This window comes from Podospora pseudoanserina, chromosome 4 (assembly GCF_035222485.1).
Source record: "Podospora pseudoanserina strain CBS 124.78 chromosome 4, whole genome shotgun sequence".
Classification (NCBI taxonomy): domain Eukaryota; kingdom Fungi; phylum Ascomycota; class Sordariomycetes; order Sordariales; family Podosporaceae; genus Podospora; species Podospora pseudoanserina.
Window position 1 is genome coordinate 3216202 of NC_085923.1, and position 18698 is coordinate 3234899.

Consider the following 18698-nt stretch of genomic DNA (forward strand, 5'->3'; position numbering starts at 1 on the left):
CTCCTCCCGAACCCGAAAACAAGCAAGTGTGTGTGAATTATCTCTTTGCCATTATTCTCTTCTTTGTATGTACCAATTCAGCAGACATGGACAAAAATTATCTTTCGTTGTGATGTAGTTCTCGGTATTAATCCCTCCCCCACCGCCCCTTGGTACCTATTTGCCCTCTTTATGCTGGAAATGCGAGAGAGAAAAAAAAAAGGCCAGGCTGTATATGTAGTTTCCGATGAGACACAACGACAAAAAGAACAAAGAAACACCCCTCCTGTACCAATGCAAAGATATAATTCCCGCCTGCCCCGTTCCCAAGTTGTGAACGCCAATGTGCTTGCTTCCTTTCCCGTTCATGCCTGCCACCCAAAATAAACACCCTCGCGTTCTTTTCTCCCAAAGCGGGGGGAAAAAAAAAAAGAAAAGGAAAGACTCCGCCTTTTAATGCTGGTTTTAAGTAGAGAAAAAAAAATGAAAAAGTCATCGCGGTCATGATTGTGTTGTGTTGGCGAGGGAAAGTGCTCATCGCACACTAACCCCATTAAACATCCTCCCAAACATCTGCTTCATCCCCCCCTTCTTCACCCTCCCCTCCCCAACCACATGATGACCCGAGCTCGGAACCTCATACGGCAACAGCTTCTTGGCAGCGACCTTGCGTGTATACTGCTGGTGCGAGTGGACAGTATACATCGCATCCTTCTCCGGCACGCAAGGCAAAACCTCCACCTCGGAACCATACAACCCATCCTGCTGTCCCGAGTAAATATACGGCTCCCCTCCCCTCGGCACACCCAAATCATGCTCCTCCTCATCATCATCACCCTCGGGCGTAGTCGCCCTCGAAGAGCTCACACTACCGGCATACGACGAGCCTGACGAGTACAACCCCGGAGGCGACGGCTCCCTCGAATACCCCCTCGACCTCGAACTCCCCCTGCTCGAAGAAGGAGTAGCAGCATAAACCTGCTCGGCAGAAACGGCAATCGACGTCTCCCTCGCAACCCGGATCCACTCCTCTTCCTCTTCCTCAATCTCCATCCTCCTCTGCCTCTCCATCTCCCTCTTCGCAGCGTGGCGCACCTCCCTCGCGTGGCGGGCCTCAATGTCATACTTGATCGGCGCAAGGAAGTGGTCTAATTCCCTGTATAAATCCTCCTCGGTGATCCTCAAATCCCAATCGAGCAAAAACAAGAGCTGCTTCTCCATCAGGTTGACCTCGGTTCTCGAAAAGCCAAAGTTGTACACCTGGGTGGTGATGTAGCTGTAGCTAGCCCAGTGCTTGTTCTTGGGGGAGCTGTCGTTGAGGTACTTGGCCGCGAGGATGAGAGCAGCAAGGAAGATGCGGTGAGTGGTGCAGCGGAGTCCCTTGGCCATGGGTTGGAGCCGGGACCGGAGCCGGTTGAGGTAGACGAGGGTGGACATGAGGGTCGGCACCTGGACGTTGGAGGTGATGACGAGCTGGGTGATGAACTCCTCCAGGGTGGGCAAGGTGCTGTCTTCGCTGCGGACCGCTCTTGGCGGTGGTGTCCTGGGTGGGGAGGGGTATCTGGTTCTGGTTTCTTGGACGGGTGGTACCATCATGGTTGGGTCGCACGTGATGACGCCGGAAGCGGCGCTGGCGAGGTACCTGATCATTTCCTTGTCGACTCTCTTGTAGATAAAGGTCTCGAGGGCGGCAGCGTTGAGCTCAGCAGTGCCGAGGTAGGTTGATGGTATCGACTCCATGGCGGTGATGTGAAGATGTGTGTGTGTGTGTGTGTGTGTGTGTGAGAGAGAGAGAGAGAGAGAGAGAGAGAGAGGTGTGACGTCGATGTGGTGTGTGTTGGCGTGTGTTGGCGACAGTTGACGAAAGAGAAACAAAGTACCCGACTGTGTCTCTCTTTGACTGTCTTGTTGTTGATGGGGATAGTGAAATGCAATGAAAGAGATAGGATGACGAAATGGAGATGTCCCTGGAGTTAAGTATAAACTCAACAGAGGCGGACCCGGAGGGAAGACTCCACACAGGGGTCTGTTTAGGGAAAAACAACAAAGTACACAAATGTTGGGGTAGCGGCCGTGGTGTTCCAGTAAAGGCCGGCTTCTACAGGGGTGCCTGTAGCTGGGGTGTGCTGGGGTGTCTCAGTGGCTTTGTTGCCCAAGTGCTCAGTGACGAGGCTGAGCTCCAGGCGGACAAGGATGGCAGGGGTTGCAGCGGCACAGGGGGGTGCGTGGGCACTCTGGGATGTTGTGGTGGCCCGCTGTATCGGTCGGGACCGGGGATGGGCGCGCGATCAGCGGCTTCTGGGCTTCTGGGGCCTCTAGGCTCGTCTGGATTGCTCTGCGATCTGATTGCTGAGGCCAAGAAAAGCCGTCGACCAATCAGGACTGCAGTGGGGGAACCCCGTTGTTGACCAAGAGTCGAGGCAGGCGGACAAGTCCGTATCGCAAGCAAAAAAATAAAATCGAAACGCCTCGGAGGCAAAAGGAAACCAGAAGAGACAAGTCTTCCTTCGGTTTTCTTAAACACGAACAAGCTGGAAATGACAAGTCGCAGCTTGACTGGCGCGGTGGCGATCCCGGAATAAGTGGGGAAAGCTGCCGAGGTTTGGGGCCGGGTCTCGGAGGCCGGCTTCTGCTGGTTTGCGTGGTAGCAGGTGCTGGAAATCCCAAGGGAATCAATCCACTAGAGAATTAGCAGAACAGGCGGTCGGGGTGCACGATCGGCAGCCGATTGAGTCAGCGGATGTTGACAGGGCCTATCCGTGCTCACGTCGTGGGGTTTTCGAGTCGAGCGTTTGCTGCGGTCTGATGTCGGGGTCGAGACTGGTCGATGATGCCGAGCAATGCCGGTGGAGTATTGATTATGTGTTAAATGAGAAATGCAAATGCAATCGATATGGATGCTCCGAGCCGGCGGATGCGTGACCAAATTGGGAAATGCACAAAAATAAGAAAAGGGCACCGGGAGGAGAGCACTGCTGCACACGTCTGGCTGGATATTCTGAACTTCGTCCTCGTGGGCTCCGAACAGGTTTTAATATCCTGTCGACGGAATTAAAGGATTGCGGGTCTGCGCGGTAAGGCGGTAGAGCGGTAAACTAGATGGCTGGCTGGACCAGGGGGTGTCAACAGTCGCGCGCCAAAAGGCTAGGTAGGTAGCTGTCCGTCTGTCTGTCTGTCTGCCTGTCTCTGCTGCCGCTTGTCGCTGCGTTCGAGCTGTCGCCCAGTACCACTTGTCAATCGGCGCTCTGGGGGCCATTGATTCGTGCTCGTCGCTCCTCTGCTCCTGTCGCAACAGTCGCAGCGGCAAGCGGGGGGCGAAGCCGGTGGGGTCTTGGCCAAACAAATACCACAGTACAGAATAAAAAAAGACAAGCGACTCACTCACCATCAATGTGCGATAGGTCCAACGGGACGGGCTGGACTGCCAAACACTCCAAGGGTTTGTTGGCAAAGGATGGGCACTCGGCGGGCTTCCTAGTGAGAGGCAGAGGAGAAATAAGCTTCTTGTTTGATCGGTAGTATGATGACAAGATAAATAGGTGGCCAAGCGGCAGCCTTGGCACTGGATTTCGGGTAGATGCACTGTTGGGGTCTGGTCGATGCAGTTTGGTGGCTGGTGGACCATATAAGATTATCGTGTTACGGCCTGGTGTTGATGATGATGCCCATGATGACGGGCGCTGTCATGGGAGTTTTTGTAGGCTGCAAAGATGGCACCATGCACGCATCCAGGCTCCAGTGTCCTCGCTCACTCAGGGAGAGGGGAAATGATGGACTGGCACAACTTACAGAAGGGAGCGTGTGATAAGGGAGTGGTGGCAAAGAGTTCCAGTTTCCCCCTTCTTTGGTCAATGGAACCGGGTTGAAGCACGAAAGGGAGGGGAAACAGCCGAGTAGGTCGTCAATATAACTCTCCAAAAGATGGACGGGACAAAAGATGGGATTGTGGATTCCAGAGCCGAAGCAAAAGGGATGACAGGTGACACTTTATTAGGCACAAGGAACATTCAACGTGGCCGTCACCGGCATCCAAGCACCCGACCCAGGGAGATGCGTGGGACCGAGTCATAGGGATAGGAGATATCTGCAGCTCAGTTGGCGAGCATTTCCCCTGTGCCCTTCCACCCTTCCGCCCTGAAAAAGGCTGGTGCCACCCAGCTTTGGCTGGCTGTAGGTGTGCATTTGATCCATGCCTATATCCACGCGATGCATAACTCCTGAGATGAATGGTTGGCCAGCTCTTGGATGCCAGACTTTCGAGTTTGCCAGCGATCCGGGTTGCGGCCGATGTGATTGGCCCGTTGCATCCTCAACGCCCGGACATGAAACAAGAGGGGTTGTGTTTCTTCTTCCACATGGGAGGCGATTTCAGGAGACGGAACTGTTCGAAGATGCTGATAGACATAGGATATTCCCTTGTAGCGATTGGGCTTGGGTTCCTGCCGTTGTGCTGATCTGCCTCTCAACTGCACTTTACATGGCGAACACTGTGTCGTGCGTTGAGGAGTCGCAGAGCATAGCTGTTCCAGCCCAATCAGACCGCATTTGCGCCGTCAACCCGAGATATTGGACCAGACTGCAGCCGCAGAATAGCCTCACCGGCCTCTGCTGGCACTGGGCATCCACGCAGGCACTCTGTGGCGATTCTTGACATGCTGCCGCTCTTGCTTGATCCATGACCGGTCTTGAACCTGTAAATTGCTCGTAACCATTCTTCCCGGCGATCGGCAGCAGGGCGGGCGGTGAGCCGATGCCGGAATGCTGTCAAGGGCTACGCACGAGATGATGAGATGATCTGTAGCACCAGCACGCCAATATTTCATCGATTTTGCTTGCATGCTCGTGTGAGGCAATGGCAAGGGGAAAGAAGCTGTTAAGACCGGGTGACGTTGATCCGGAGAAACAGGCGGGGAAAATAAGGTTTGCTAACAGTGGGGCAGGGAACAGGGGGGATTGCAACGGGTGGTGTCTTCATCGAGTCCCTCGTTTCGGCGCAGGGAGCCCCTGAAGAAAAAAAAAACCCTCAGACGGTGATGCCAAGCCGTCTCCCACTCCCCGCATCGCCGTGAAACGAAACGATGTAGGTGATGGGCAGCAAGTTAAAACATCACATCCTTCGCATCAAAACGAAGTTGGTCATCGCGTCTTTTTGCCAGGGGTCGATCTTATCGCTATCACCGTGAGATTTTTGAGGGGTATCACCAGCACCGGACGGTCAACCCCGCCTGAATCATGTGGGAGGGACAACAGTGCAGTACACGAGCACCCAAGGTCTCAGACGATGGAAACCGCGTGTCTATTTCGCCGGGGCCACATGAGCTTTGACTGGATAGTTACACGCAAAAAAGCAAAGAGATTGTGCAAGAGGGACAAAACGGGTTGGTGAGGTGCAACGACGGGAAAAGCGGTGATGACAAAAGCGACAGCATCGACCGGATCAAGGCCCAATACCCCTGAGCCTCGCATCTGATATTCTGTTGTTTGCTCCCAATGTTTTGTTTCAGCCCTTTGAAGCCGTCATTACAAGGTCGCAATTGTAGCAAGCACTCAGGGGCAGCATCCCACCCTGTCCGCTTCCCCGGAGATGCTGTGCCTCTTTGTTGCCTGAGGTATGAGCCCTTCCAATCTGATGTGCATAGAAAGTTAATAGCTCCTTTGGGCTGCCGAGCCGAGCTTTTGATGGCACCGATTGGGCTGCCGCATCGCCGTTGCTGACACACCATCAGAAAATGAAAAACAGAGCACTGCCAGCTTTCACATGAACATGCTCATCGCGGCAGTCGGTAACGGCGATGTCGACGATGTAGTCATCAGTAGACTTTTCATCCGATATCGAGATGTACCAGCCTGCCAGAACACTGTTCGTTTTGGCTCACCAGTCACCAGCCCCCCAAGATGACCAAAATCCGGGGTAAGTGTCATCCATCCGAACAGTCACTAGCTCTAGTCCGAACTCTCGTTTCAAGTGACCTGCCACCCTCAGATCACGGAAGGCAGGTATCATTTGTATCAGGAGCCACATCAGATTGTCAGTGCGCTTCTCAGATATCACTACTCACCAAAAATAAACCTTGGCTATTGTTCGTATCGGCCATCGGTGAGAAAATAGCTGGTTGCATTTCATAGGTATTGTTCCATCCACCAAAAGGAAAGTGAAAAAAAGTCTTCATGTGAAATTTGACCTCTGCGTCTCAGCAATAGGCTTTTCCCGTGGCCAACCACCGGGCACAAACGGCCGACTGGGCGACGCCTCCCGAGGTCAACCTGCCAGCTTCTGACGCCGAGCTCTCTCCAGGCCAGTGTGCCGCATACACCGCCTCCTTTCTGTTGTTTTTGACATGTTGAGGGTGTTGAGTATGGCTTCAACTCCCGAGGCGCATCTAGACCCCCAAATAACATCTTCCAAGTGCCGCATTTTCCTTGGTGTCGGTGTCTCTTCCAAGCAAGTCAACAGCGCACGCCGTGATTGGACACCCGAAGGCAGATCCAAAAGGCAGGCCAGAGAAGCCGGGGTGAGCTACTGTCCAACCAAATCGGTAGCTCCCAGCTTGCTTGACACCACCCACCACAAGCTGCCCCTCCAAAAGCTCTCGCAGCTGACAAGGAGTGGCTGTGACGGAGATGCCATCTCTTCTCGCGGCCAACTCCTGTGAGTGTAGGACAGGCCAGTCAAAGTCTTGGTCTAGACAGCTTACAACGCAAAGCTGTGTAATGCATGTCTCACGCAACGTTTTCTTGTGCTTCCCACCGGGACTGGCTACCGGGATGGTAGAGGGAAGGTGAGACTTTCAGCATGGAACCACACTGCGGTACGCCGGGGTCTAAGGCGATAGTTCAGCTGGTGGAAATTTTTGATGCTTCGTGATCATGGTCTGTGAGGGGCATCGACGGTCAGTTGGTGTTGAGGGTCCTGATGCAACATGACCACAACATTAGAATGTCCGATGGTAGCCATGCTTTGTATCACCTACTTCAGTCAGAAACCGTTCTCCTGTGTAATTTAGATCGGCATCGAAATGCCATGTCGATGTCGTTGAACAAGTTGAAGCTTGTGATAGCAACAACAAGGGTTAATCCTAGGGGTAGGGTTACGCCAGGGTTTCTCGGCTCTCCGCTGGGAGAGGTCCAGTTGACACTAAATCGTTAGCGGCAGGCCCCACCCCCACATTTCGCAAGCTGCCATGGCTGCCTCACGATCGACAGTCCATCGTGAATTTCATCATCCGGCATCAGCCACACCTCCCTCGCTGAGCTCAGTTTCCCGATGCCGGTCATGTTCGCAATGCTTTCGGCATGCAACCGCCAAGAATGCACATCTGAGCAGCTCATTTCGCGGAGAAGACCATCTCGCAATGCCCTCCCCCACCCGATCGTTAGAGGCCTACGATAATACGATGCGGTGGAGCTCTTGCGCAATTCAATCTCAGATGCTAGCGCCGGGCAATGGCAGTTGATTCCCCTTTCCGCTCCTTGACATCTTGACATGTGCTCCACCAACAACGACAACTACAACAACTGTTGTACCAACCTCCAACGATGACTGACTGAGTGACTGTCCGCTCATCGACGGCCTTGACACTAACCACCCTGCAAACCCAAACACCATGTCCAATCCCCGCCCAAGCTTCTCAACATCGCTGATGCGTCGAGTTGCTTTTGGGGTCCAGACTTCCAAAAACCCAATCCCACCAGAGACAGCTCCCATTTTCGAGGCCCATTTTCGGGTTGCCCACGAAAGCCCGAAACACCACCGGCAGCTTACCGAATAGAACTGCGGGGATGGCTTACACCCCGTCGCTTCATCCCATTTGATTCTATGGGTGGTCTGTCCAGGTCTGGAGGTCGCGCCGCGTTGCACCAGTCTAGAGGGGCAGGTTATCAAATGCCGATGAATAGGCCTGGGGTGACGTTATACCAGAGCTGCTAGGGGCGTCTGTCTAACCTGCGCACAACACAGCTCGATGCTCACTTTTGGTCCGATGATCCGATTTGATCAACCACCGACTCACCCCGTCTATCGATGGAAGTCGTATCTGATCTCCTCGGCGTTCAAACAAACACAAGCCCGCAAGGGATGAGGCTGGGGTCTCGAACGGCGTGTATCTCAAACTACGGAGTACTGCACAGCAACGTTGACTGCGCAAGCAAAGCAGTCTCAGCCGCGCGTCTGTTCATCAGCCTCGTCGCAGTTTGACTCTGACTTCTGCAACGTGCAAAGGCGAGGCGTCCCGTTTATTCCGTGTAGGTAGGTAGGTTATTTACACAAGCGCTCAGAGCACCTCTGCAATGCCATGCTATGCCAGCGGCCGACCTGTCCTCTCGTTCTCTGTTGTAGTAGTTCCCAAGCGCAAGCGCCGCCGCGGGCGGCTATTCTCATTCCGCGGTGGGACACCAGATCTCGTTGAGATCTGGTCCAGCCAATGACAATTTTTAGCACCTCAATTTTTTCTCTCCCGTCTGCCGCGGTTAGGAGAGCCAATAAGAAGCATGCGCCCGGACGGCTGCAGCGGTTGTTTGAGCTTCCGACCCGCTGTGATACCACATGTGAGCACTCTTCCAAGCGATGGGCATAGCTGGCGGTGGCTTATTCGCGGGTAAAGAGCGGGACGGGGCGGGAAAGGCGTTTGTGTCGGCTGGGTTGGCCAATGAGGCGGTTGGATTGTTTACTTTTGTGTTACACTGATTTGGGGAGTTCAAGTCGAAGGAGTTTGTTTGATGGTCTTCAGCTGGGGTGCGGGATTGGCGGTGGGAATGGATCATGGGACGTGGCATGTTGGTGTGGTTTTTGGGAGGGCCAGAATAGCTCATTGAAAGCGAGATCTTGAGAGGTTGGGTTTGAGATGGGATTAGGTGGCCAAGGAGCTGTACGCATGGCCGTTGAGAGAGAGCGGGTGAAGCGGGTTCGGGGCTGGCATAACCACTTTTGCGCGGGTTGATGTTGGCGGTTACCTTACACAAGATCCACCCCATTTGTCCCATGGCCAGAGGGGAGGAGAGGAGCACGAGAGTTTGGTGCGGTGGTGTTGAGGCTCAGGAAAGCAAACAAGTGTGCAAACTCCTCGTACTGGGCTTGAGGTGTCGGCAGTCGATCAGAGAGGTTGGTTGATACTGGAAAACAAAGAATCTCTAACCATCCGGGCTCCAAGATCGGAAATAGCCCGTGGCTTTGCCTGCCTTTGCGCCTACATTTTCTGAAGTGCATAGATGTCGTGAACCATACTCTCCGCATGCTGCGTCGCTGCCTGTCAGATACTGCCACATGCAGTACCACTTTTCAGTTCTGCAACTTCACTAAGCCAGCGACACATCTTCTTTGGCCATGATGTTGGCTTTGGGCAAGGTGAACACCAACCTGGCTCACCAACCCCCGAAGTGCACCTGCAATGGGTGCAACTCCAGCGGCCGCCCGGTATACTCTGCATCATCTCGACCTCCATCCACCACATCACAAAAAAAACCGCCGACCACCCTCGCGTTCAACCCGGTGTTTCAAGATGCTATCACACCACGACCAGATGACCATCCCCAGCCTCCCTCCCCTCCAAAAGTGAGTAAAACACCCACGCCGCCGCCGGAGCTATCCCTCCCGCATCCGCCCATCGGTGAAGACGACTCCACGCCGCCCGAACGCATGCCAGTAATATGCGGCCCGAAGCTCGACCTCCTCGGTCCACGAGGCCTTCCATGCTCACCGCTACTCATGACGCTCATGACTTTAACCTCGGACTTTCTTTGTCTGGTTGATGTGCTTTAACATACCCGCCGCAGAGGGGCATACTGATGGGGAGATGGGTTGCGGGATAAGCGGGTTAGGCGCGTCGGCGCCACATCAAAGCTGAACTGTGGTGGTGACTGGGGGACAGCGTTGATGAGTCTGGAATGTTGAGTGCTTCGGGTAGATATCTTGGCGGATTTGCACGACGGGGAAGGCCACTGGTGGTGGTGGGGAGGTGGGTTGCCTCAGTACGAGAGAAATGGGAGTATCAAAATGACAAACAAGCCCCAACAGGGGACATTAGGCAGCTCTGTGCCGCTTGGTTGCAGGTAAACAGCGCTGGCCTGGGTATTGAGGTCATCATGTTGGAGCTATCTCGAGGGCATGCAGCTACCGCCCCGAGCAAAGCTCACAACGTGGAGTCTAGAAATGCTAGACGAGGGAAGCTCCGTCGTTTCCTATCCATCCAGAACAACAAGGCACACCTTCACCACCACCGACGACAGCACAACGTGTTTCGACAGAAGCAATGCTCTGCCTACTCAGGATTCATCGCCTACTCCATACACTAGCAGTGCTGCGACAAAGGGAAAAATGATCCCATCCGTACGTCCATCTCTGATGGAAACAACAATATGTCCAGGGATACTGCCTGCTTCTCCCCCCTTGGTATCCTCTTCCATGGTGCTCTTATACTTTTTGATTAATACAAAAATCCATCACAGCCTCTCTAATCACTCCATGCCTCTCCACCAACCAGAAACCCGTGCTAATGCGCAACCCATATCATTCCGCAATCTCCTTGGGACCGCAATCTCCTCCAAACGCCGTCTAAAGCCAGACAATATGAATTCCTCAAGTATACTATCTGTATGATCGACAGGTATCCTGAAAGCAGACGTCAAATTATGCCTCGGGATCAACAAGTTATGTTGTGCACAGAAACGGCCGGGGTGTGAGGCTGACTCCAACTAGTCCCTCCATCATGCTCTTTACATGTGATAATGAGACCGCTGAACGCCACGAGCAGTGATGTTGTCGCCGGGGGCAGTGTGGGGACCAACACGGGGACAACGAAGGGTACTATTGCCCTGCAAAGTCATTGGATGGTGTTCCTAGCGGTATCCAGCACTCTGGCGGGGAAAGTCCTCGAAATAGGGGTGGTTGCAGGCTTGCTTGGCAGAGATACGACCAGCGGGATCGTACACCAGCATCATTTCCAAAAGGTCAAGACCTGTGTCGTCGAGGTTGTCGCACAGGGGCTTGCTGTAATCGCGAACCCATTTGGGGAAAGAGGCCTTAAAGTCGGGATACGAGGTCACGCCGGGCCAAACATCTTCGGTGGGGGTACCGAGCAAGCTAGGATAGTCAGTCAGTCAAGTTCCTCTTCTGTTGCTCAGCAGCATAACTTACCGGAAGATCTTGAAGATCTCGTCAATCTCCGAATCACCAGGAAACAAAGGCTTGCGCGTGCACATCTCGGCAAAGATGCAGCCTACCGACCACATGTCGACACCAGTGGAATACTGGCGGCCACCAAGCAGAATTTCTGGAGCGCGGTACCAAAGAGTGACAACCTCGTGGGTGTAGGTACGCAGAGGAACACCAAAGGCGCGGGCCAGACCGAAATCAGCAAGCTTCAGGTTACCGTCGCGGTCAATCAACAAGTTCTGCGGCTTGAGATCGCGGTGCAAGATGCGGTGACTGTGGCAGTAACGAACACCCTCGCACAACTGGCTCATGAACTTCTTGATGATCGAATCGCCCAATCCCAAACGGTGGAGCTCAGCACTTGTGCCCTCGGGCAGAGCCTTCCCCTTGCCTCCATCACTAGTGGGCAGCGACTCCATGTACTTCTTCAAGTCGAGATCGAGGAACTCAAAAACGAGGTAGAGCTTGTGGCCGTCGGCGTGCACAATGTTGAACAGGCGCACAATGTTGGGGTCGCGCATCTCCTTGAGCAGCGAGATCTCGCGGATGGCGGTCGACGGGACACCCTCATCTTCGGCTTCGAGACGGATCTTCTTCAGGGCCACTATGCGCCCGCCGTTGTTCAGGTCACGAGCCTTGTAGACGACACCGTATGTTCCTGTGTGTCAGATGGGTGTTAGTTGAAGAGCCAGCAATCAAGGGAGATGCCGACCACAACATACCCTCGCCAATCTTTTCCAGTTTCTGGTAGTTGTCCATGGTGGTTAGAAATCGTTCCTTTTTCCGGTATTATGAGGTGTTCTCCTTTCTCTTGTTCAAAACTGGTCGGGTATCGGCGGCCAAGCGGAGGCTCAAATCGAATACAAAGTGGGGGAAGTGGTCGCTTTCGTGGTGGTGGTGGTGGTGGTGGTGGTGCAACGGCTGAGAACGAGGGGCAGAGACGATGCCGAGACAAAACAGATAGCGGCCCAAACTGAGAACCGAAGACGATGTCGAAGTCAAAGTCAAAGTCGAAAGTCGAGAAAATGAAAGGGACCGTTGGAGGGGTGGGAGAAGGCGTCAGATATCCTGAGCCATCGAAGGGCTAACTTACTTGGTCGTGGGTTGTGGGTCGTGGGTTGTCGATGTCGATGTCGAGCGGTGGTGGTGGTGGTGGTGGTGGGCGTTGTTGGTTTTCTCCAAATTTCAAAGTTGATCAACAAGCTGGGGGTGGCAGCCGTGGAAACGGGAGCTCGGCGACGCGCCCAAACAAAAGATCGCGTCGAGGCTTGTCGCACAGCGAGTGGCCCGGCCCTGCGTGGCGCAAAGGGATCCACTTTTTAACCACTGCCAGCGAGCTTCTGCGCCCTGCAGGTCTGGCCACCCGCTGGGAAGAGGGGCACAAGGACCCCGCGCCGAATATTTTTGATAGGAGCCAGCTATCGATCGGGAAAAGAACAAGAGGTACTGTATTTTTGTGCAACATCCACGACCACGGGCAGCAGAAAACAGTCTGGAATATCTGAGTCTTGAGTCTTAGTCATCGACAGGCAGACCGTTGACTGCGACCATCTCCTGCGGCAAAAGCTTATCCCACACCAAGTTTAAGAGCTTGCATATAAGCTCCATTCCAATTCACATCGTTGACAATGACGGTGGACATCAAAGAGCTCGATGCTCATGAGCAGCCTTCAGATCAGCTAAGGGCAAAATGGAAGGCCTTTTCCAGAACAGAACAAAAGGATGTTCTAGAGGGAAATGATATCGACGATCTTCTATCGCCAGAAAAGGCTGCCGAGTTTGTCATTGCAAGCACCATCTCTGCAGAGACCTTGAATCAGTCCTTCAAGCACGTCTGCCCACCTGGCAGTCCCGAGATCACAGTGGATAAGGATGTGCCAGTATATTATCACCCCCTCTTGCCAGGTGCGTCGACAGTTCTGACATGTCCTGATGATACCTGACTAACCACCGCCCGCAGGTCTTCTCATTCTGCCCTCTCTCGTCCCCCCAGAAGTCCAAAAGATCCTCCTGCGGAAAATGGTACATCGAGACCTCAGCCACCCTACCCATCAGACCAACCTCCATCTCCATTATGAGCTTCCATACCCCGATCAAGGGTCAGAAGGCCCCGAGCACAAACATGCCTCGTTCTTTACTCTGCCCCAAGACTCTCCCACTACCTTTACGCCAAAAGATCCCTCAGTACACAAGCCCCTGACCATCAAACAAGTCCTCCAGCGAAGACTGTCTTGGGTGACCCTCGGCGGTCAGTATGATTGGACCAACAGAATTTACCCCGGCGAGCTGCCTCCTCAGTTCCCACCTGATATTGCCGGATTTCTGGAGACACTGTTTCCGGAGACTCTTGCCCAGGCAGCCATTGTCAACTTTTACACACCAGGAGACACAATGATGATGCACAGGGATGTATCAGAGGAGACTGACAAAGGGTTGATCTCTCTCAGCTTTGGGTGTGACTCCCTCTTCATGATCGCGCCCAACGATGTCGGGAAGATGAGCGACGAGGAGAAAAAGGCCGCAGGCTTTGGAGATGGACAAAAAGAGTATCTGCTGCTGAGACTGAGATCGGGAGATGCCATCTACATGACCAAGGACTCGAGGTTTGCGTGGCATGGTGTACCCAAGGTTCTGAAGGGGACATGCCCGGACTATTTGGAGGACTGGCCGGCAGAAGATGGAAAGTACGAAGAGTGGAGGGGGTGGATGAAGAACAAGCGGATTAACCTCAATGTGAGGCAGATGCGGGATTAACTGTTGAGCTCATCAACAGGACATTTGGTTATACAATTTGAGGTGTTTGCCAACAGAACCCGATTAATTGATGACTACTCCTCGGCTTGATAACAAGATCACTTGAGTGTCTGAGTTGCTCCGATACCTTTGACACCATCTAAACCAGCTGCATAATAGGTATTCGGGGAAATTGATGCACCGCGTTCGGCCACTTTTCCTGTGGCGCTGGTGTAGGACCGACCAACGCACGACGTTGACCACCAACACACACTTACCACCAGACCTTGGACGTACCTGCTTTGGCCAACGTTGCAGCCGGCCATCACATGACAATGTCGAGGACAGTGGAGATGTCTCGGGTTTGCCTCTGGGTCTGAGACGGATAGAAAAGGTTAATTGTCTCGAGTGGTACCAACGTTGCGGTTTGCGGATCCTGCCTTCGGAGCGCGCCACGAGGCGAGAGGTATGATGGAATGTGAAGGCGCGCCGTTGGGTCGGAGATTGGAAGCCGTGATATAAGGTTTCGGACTCACTTCTGTTGACATTTTCCAGCCGATTGACCCTTCATCTCATACCGCACGGCAAGTCCATCCCCATTCCTCCGTCTTGTGGCAATCTCAGGAACACGCAAGTCATACGCCGCATTGCGAACGCAAAAGCCAACACAACAGCGGAGACCTCAAACTTAAATCTCACCGCCGGCAACCGGCTCCCGGACATCTCTCACTTCGATCCTCTTGCAACTGTCACCTTAACCCACCGCAACAATGTGCCAACTCCAACACTACAAGCAGATCCGCTGCGGCCGCCCCCTCCCCGGGCTCCCCACCCCACCTCTCTCCAAATCCCGCCGCACCAGCGCCGAGTTTCCTCTCTCACAACCTCCCCTTATTGACAGCTCAGAGCCCCCCAAGATCTGCCTCGCAACCCTCACCCCCCCACCAACCCTCATCAAGTGCGACTGGGCCAACCTCCAGACAACGCCCCACTTCAACATCTGCTGGGAGCCCACCCCCGTCCCCGGCGGCGCAATCGAAGCACCCGATGAGATCAAGGAGCACGCTAGGGACAAGTGCCGGAGCTGTCACTACACTGCTGTGCCTACCAGGTTGAGCTTGGATGAGATGAAACGGGGGCTGTCGTGTAAGATTCCCAAGAGGGATGAGTTGAAAAGGTCAAAGAGTGGGATGGGGAGGTTGATGGAGCGGGTGAGGAGTCATAGTTATCATCATCATGGGAAGGAGAAGGAGAAGGAGAAGGAGAAGGAGAAGGGAAAGGGTAAGGAGAATGATAAAGGGAAGGCGAACGGGGGGGGGGATGGGGAGTTGGAGGGGTTTTTGGAGGTTAATGCTGGGAGGTGGTGAGGGAAGTGGTGAAGGAACGAGCTGGAGGATCGTGGGGTTGTAATGGTAATGTACAATTATGTGCATAAAGGTGACAGTACGCTAAATAGAAGGCCAGTTCGATCGTTATCAGGGTCTGTCTTTCACATACGAGTATTTTCGGCGTCAGCTTAGGTCATCCAACCGTCGGCGCCCATGAATTTCAAGAGTCTCTCCAGGCCATTCCATCGCTTAAATGGGCCTTAGAGAACCAAACCTTGCAGATTTATTTTATCTATATCCACCTCTGAGAGAGCATCAGCCTTATGGAATCGCGGATACATGGAAACCAGCTCCCCAAGTCCAGCACACTTGTTTTTATGTTGGTTGGGTGGGGTACCGCAATCCGACAATAGTTCGACAGGACAGGCCTGGTTGAGGAAGATGTAATGTCAACTGGGGAGCTCACGCTCTTGCTCTCCAACGGCCCACTTGCAAATAGTGGTGAATGGCAACCTCGACCAAAAAGACGAGTCCAGATGCTATCACGGCCAAAAGTCACAAAACCGCAAACGAAATCTCAACCAAAAAGTTCAAAACACCAAAATTCGAGATCACGACCGAGTTTCAAGGTTCGACATTTTTAAGCTTTGCAACACCCCCAAGCCCCGATCTCTCAAGGTTCAACACAGAGAATCATACTTTCAGCCACAGTTATCCTCACATGTCAAGAGCACATCATATTTTCTCTGACCAAATTCACTTGCACCAAATTCTTCACGAACTCACTACCTTACTTTAAAGGCATCACGGGTTAAAAGGTTCGACATTATTAATACTCCTTTTCCAATCCAACACTCGCATCATCCGCTAACGCACCGCCTGACCCAGCTTGCTCACCATCTCCCCGCGCGAACTTCCACCACCTCACGATAACACCTGCCCGCGCGCGGCTATAACTAAATCCCATCTGCGCCCTCGCGTGAACTACCTGTTACTTTCAGGCACTACCAACTCGCATTCACAAGCGCAAACAAAAAGGGAAAAGAAAAAAAAAATGCCCTGCACCCGCCTCTTCCACCTCCCCTACCTCTGCCCAGCCTGCAACAAAAGACCAGGTCCAGATCCCGAGCCGGATTACAACTGGGACACCGAGTCACCTTTCCAGCCTTATGTGGGATGTTGCCGGAGGATCATGACTGGGGATTGCGCGTGTGTATTTGATAAATGGGGGCCGGTGATGGTTACGAGTGTGGAGGTTGAGGAAAGGGATAGGAGGGTTTGTGGGGAGTGTGAGGAGGCGGGAAGGAAGAGGACGGAGGTTTTGAGGGGGAGTGATTGTCAGTTGGGGAAGGGGAGGGGGGCGTTGGCGGGGAGGGATCCTGTGGGGGGGAGGGCGTTTTGGGATGTGGTTGCTGATTACAGATGAGGAGAGGACCGGGGAAGGGGAGGGATGGGGGGAAATGGTAGGGGGGAAGGGAGAGGCGATGGGGTTGTCTAAGCAGGGCTGAGGAGGCGATTGCGAGGAGGGAGGGGTGGGGGGTTGGTGGGTGTTGGACATTGTGATGGCCACCTACCTAGAGAGTTGATTAAGAGCGGTTTGAGGATAAGGATGATGGCTTGGGTGCAGTCGATATGTCAGGTCATTTATTCACACACTAACGTCGGTTGAACTACTGCATCCAGGGCCCGTCGCTATCGGTTTTGAACTGGAATTTCAATATTAAATGCTAGGTTCCATACACCTCGATCTCTGGAAAAGTCCAGCTATCCTTTCCCTGTCGTGCCTATCCTTCTCCATGATTCTCCGCTTTTTTGGTGGTACTGGGAAATAACCCCCTTACGACATTGGTGTTAGCCGTCCGAAGTAAGGGTCGCGGGCGGAGTCTCCGGTTCAGGAGGGGACGTGGGGGGACGGCTGCCAGTCATGCTGGTAGAGGTGACCAAGTTGGTTTGATAAACGGCGCACAAAAGCTTTTATCGTCTGAGCAGAGCTATACATAAGGCCTGGGTCAGCTGTGTTTGACTTCATGACGACTTATGAAATCACACACCCTTTGCTGTTTATGAATCGGTAGTTGAAGCTATATCCGGTTGCTGATGATGGGTAAAGGAAGGTGTCTCTCTTTGCAAGGTAGCGGTGCTCTTATATATGGATGGGACATCGTCCAGGCAGTGAATCCGAACCTGATATTGGCAGCCCCGTCAGTCGCACAAGGCGGACAAAAAGTATCCTGTCATGGCGTTGTTCAGGAGGGTTATAAGGTGATGTTTCATAAGGGGAGATGGAAAGAGAGGAAGGCCAGAAGGGTAGGTGGGTGAGAGAACGGCGTTGTTTGGTAGGTTTGACGTGGTCGAGGCTCCGAGTCTGTAGCAGTTGATCCTCATCTGAAAAGACTGACCACCTCACTCAAGCCACGGCAGTGACAATCCTCCACGTCAGTTTCACACTGAGCGTTTGATCAAGGCAAACCAATAGATACATGAGGCCCGGGTTTCAGCTCTGGTTCTCAGAGAAAACCTCATGCTCTCATCCATCTTCAAGCATTTTTCCACACCTACACTACGATATTTTGTTGGCTAAAGATGTGCAGTTGGTATAAGCACAAGTCAAGAAACTGGGAAAGCAAAGCATAACCCAAATCACAACACCTGCCACTGGCAGAACCCACATTCGTGCCCCACCATGTCCACTCATCTCTTAAGCCCATTGACGCCATACTGGAAATAACCTCACATCACATGAGAAAACAGCCTGCTTGGCGCAGTGGTAACGCGTTCCACTTGTATGGCTCTTGCAGCCTCAGTCAATGGAAAGATCATTGGTTCGATTCCAGTAGTAGGCATTGAAGTGTTCTATCTTTTGGGCCATCATTGCTTTTTTACTTTGCATAAGTACTTTTTGGATTCGGTTCCTCTTTTGTCATTAATGATCTTCTACATCGCTTTTTCCATACTCCAGATCACGGACTGAACCCCGGCTTCGATTACGCATGATTACTTACCTACCTCCAAGCTCTTGAAGCCAAGCTACTTTGAATGCAATTTCTGTGCAGCTCCAACCGTCGTCTTGTTCGTCTTGCCAGCCTGGCGCAGGAAATACAGACTCAACGTAGTCATGACCACCATCAACGTCCAACGCTCGCCCAGCTCCCCTGTGCGACCAGCCTGTTTCAACTCCAACGTGAATGGATGTTTCCAGTTCAGCACGTTGCTAAAAACCACCTCGGCGACAGTCTGAACTTTACTCTCAGCCGCGGGCAGCCATGAGGCGGAGACTGCTGAGCGTGACGACCCCGCCTCGGATAAGGGTCGGCTAGCGTGACCAGGTGTAAGACGCTACAACGTGTACACAGTTCCCGTTCAGCGTGCTCCTCCGCTTGGCCACTCTTGTTCTGGTTGTCGTTGCTGCTAACTCTGCTAGTCTTCCGCCACTCAAACGCCTCCCTCATCATCCTCTTCACGCCGACCTCAATCTCGAACCCAAAGGCCACGCCATGCTCCTTGCTCGTGGT

The 18698-nt window shown here is 53.2% G+C and overlaps 3 protein-coding genes and 1 non-coding gene across 4 annotated transcripts; 2 read left to right on the top strand and 2 right to left on the bottom strand.

Moving 5' to 3' along the window:
• Positions 1 to 513: 513 nt before the first annotated feature.
• PCL1 (PHO85 cyclin-1) lies at positions 514 to 1719 on the bottom strand (the record flags this gene model as incomplete). The annotated part of the gene is made up of 1 exon (XM_062946897.1): positions 514 to 1719. One exon carries the CDS (start codon positions 1717 to 1719, stop codon positions 514 to 516), a length of 1206 nt encoding a protein of 401 aa, XP_062800828.1.
• An 8453-nt stretch (positions 1720 to 10172) lies between these two features.
• On the bottom strand, positions 10173 to 12636 carry CDC28 (Cyclin-dependent kinase catalytic subunit). The gene is made up of 3 exons (XM_062946896.1): positions 11848 to 12636; positions 11108 to 11783; positions 10173 to 11053 (listed from the first exon to the last, which is right to left on the bottom strand). The coding sequence occupies exons 1-3, from the start codon at positions 11882 to 11884 to the stop codon at positions 10810 to 10812; spliced, it is 957 nt and encodes a 318-aa protein (XP_062800829.1). The 5' UTR covers positions 11885 to 12636; the 3' UTR covers positions 10173 to 10809.
• On the top strand, positions 12178 to 15133 carry QC764_406060 (uncharacterized protein). Its single transcript, XM_062946895.1, has 2 exons — positions 12178 to 13030; positions 13086 to 15133. The coding sequence occupies exons 1-2, from the start codon at positions 12754 to 12756 to the stop codon at positions 13877 to 13879; spliced, it is 1071 nt and encodes a 356-aa protein (XP_062800830.1). The 5' UTR covers positions 12178 to 12753; the 3' UTR covers positions 13880 to 15133.
• A 2803-nt stretch (positions 15134 to 17936) lies between these two features.
• On the top strand, positions 17937 to 18029 carry QC764_0069990. Its single transcript has one exon. It is a non-coding gene; the product is annotated as a tRNA-Thr (tRNA).
• Positions 18030 to 18698: the final 669 nt, after the last annotated feature.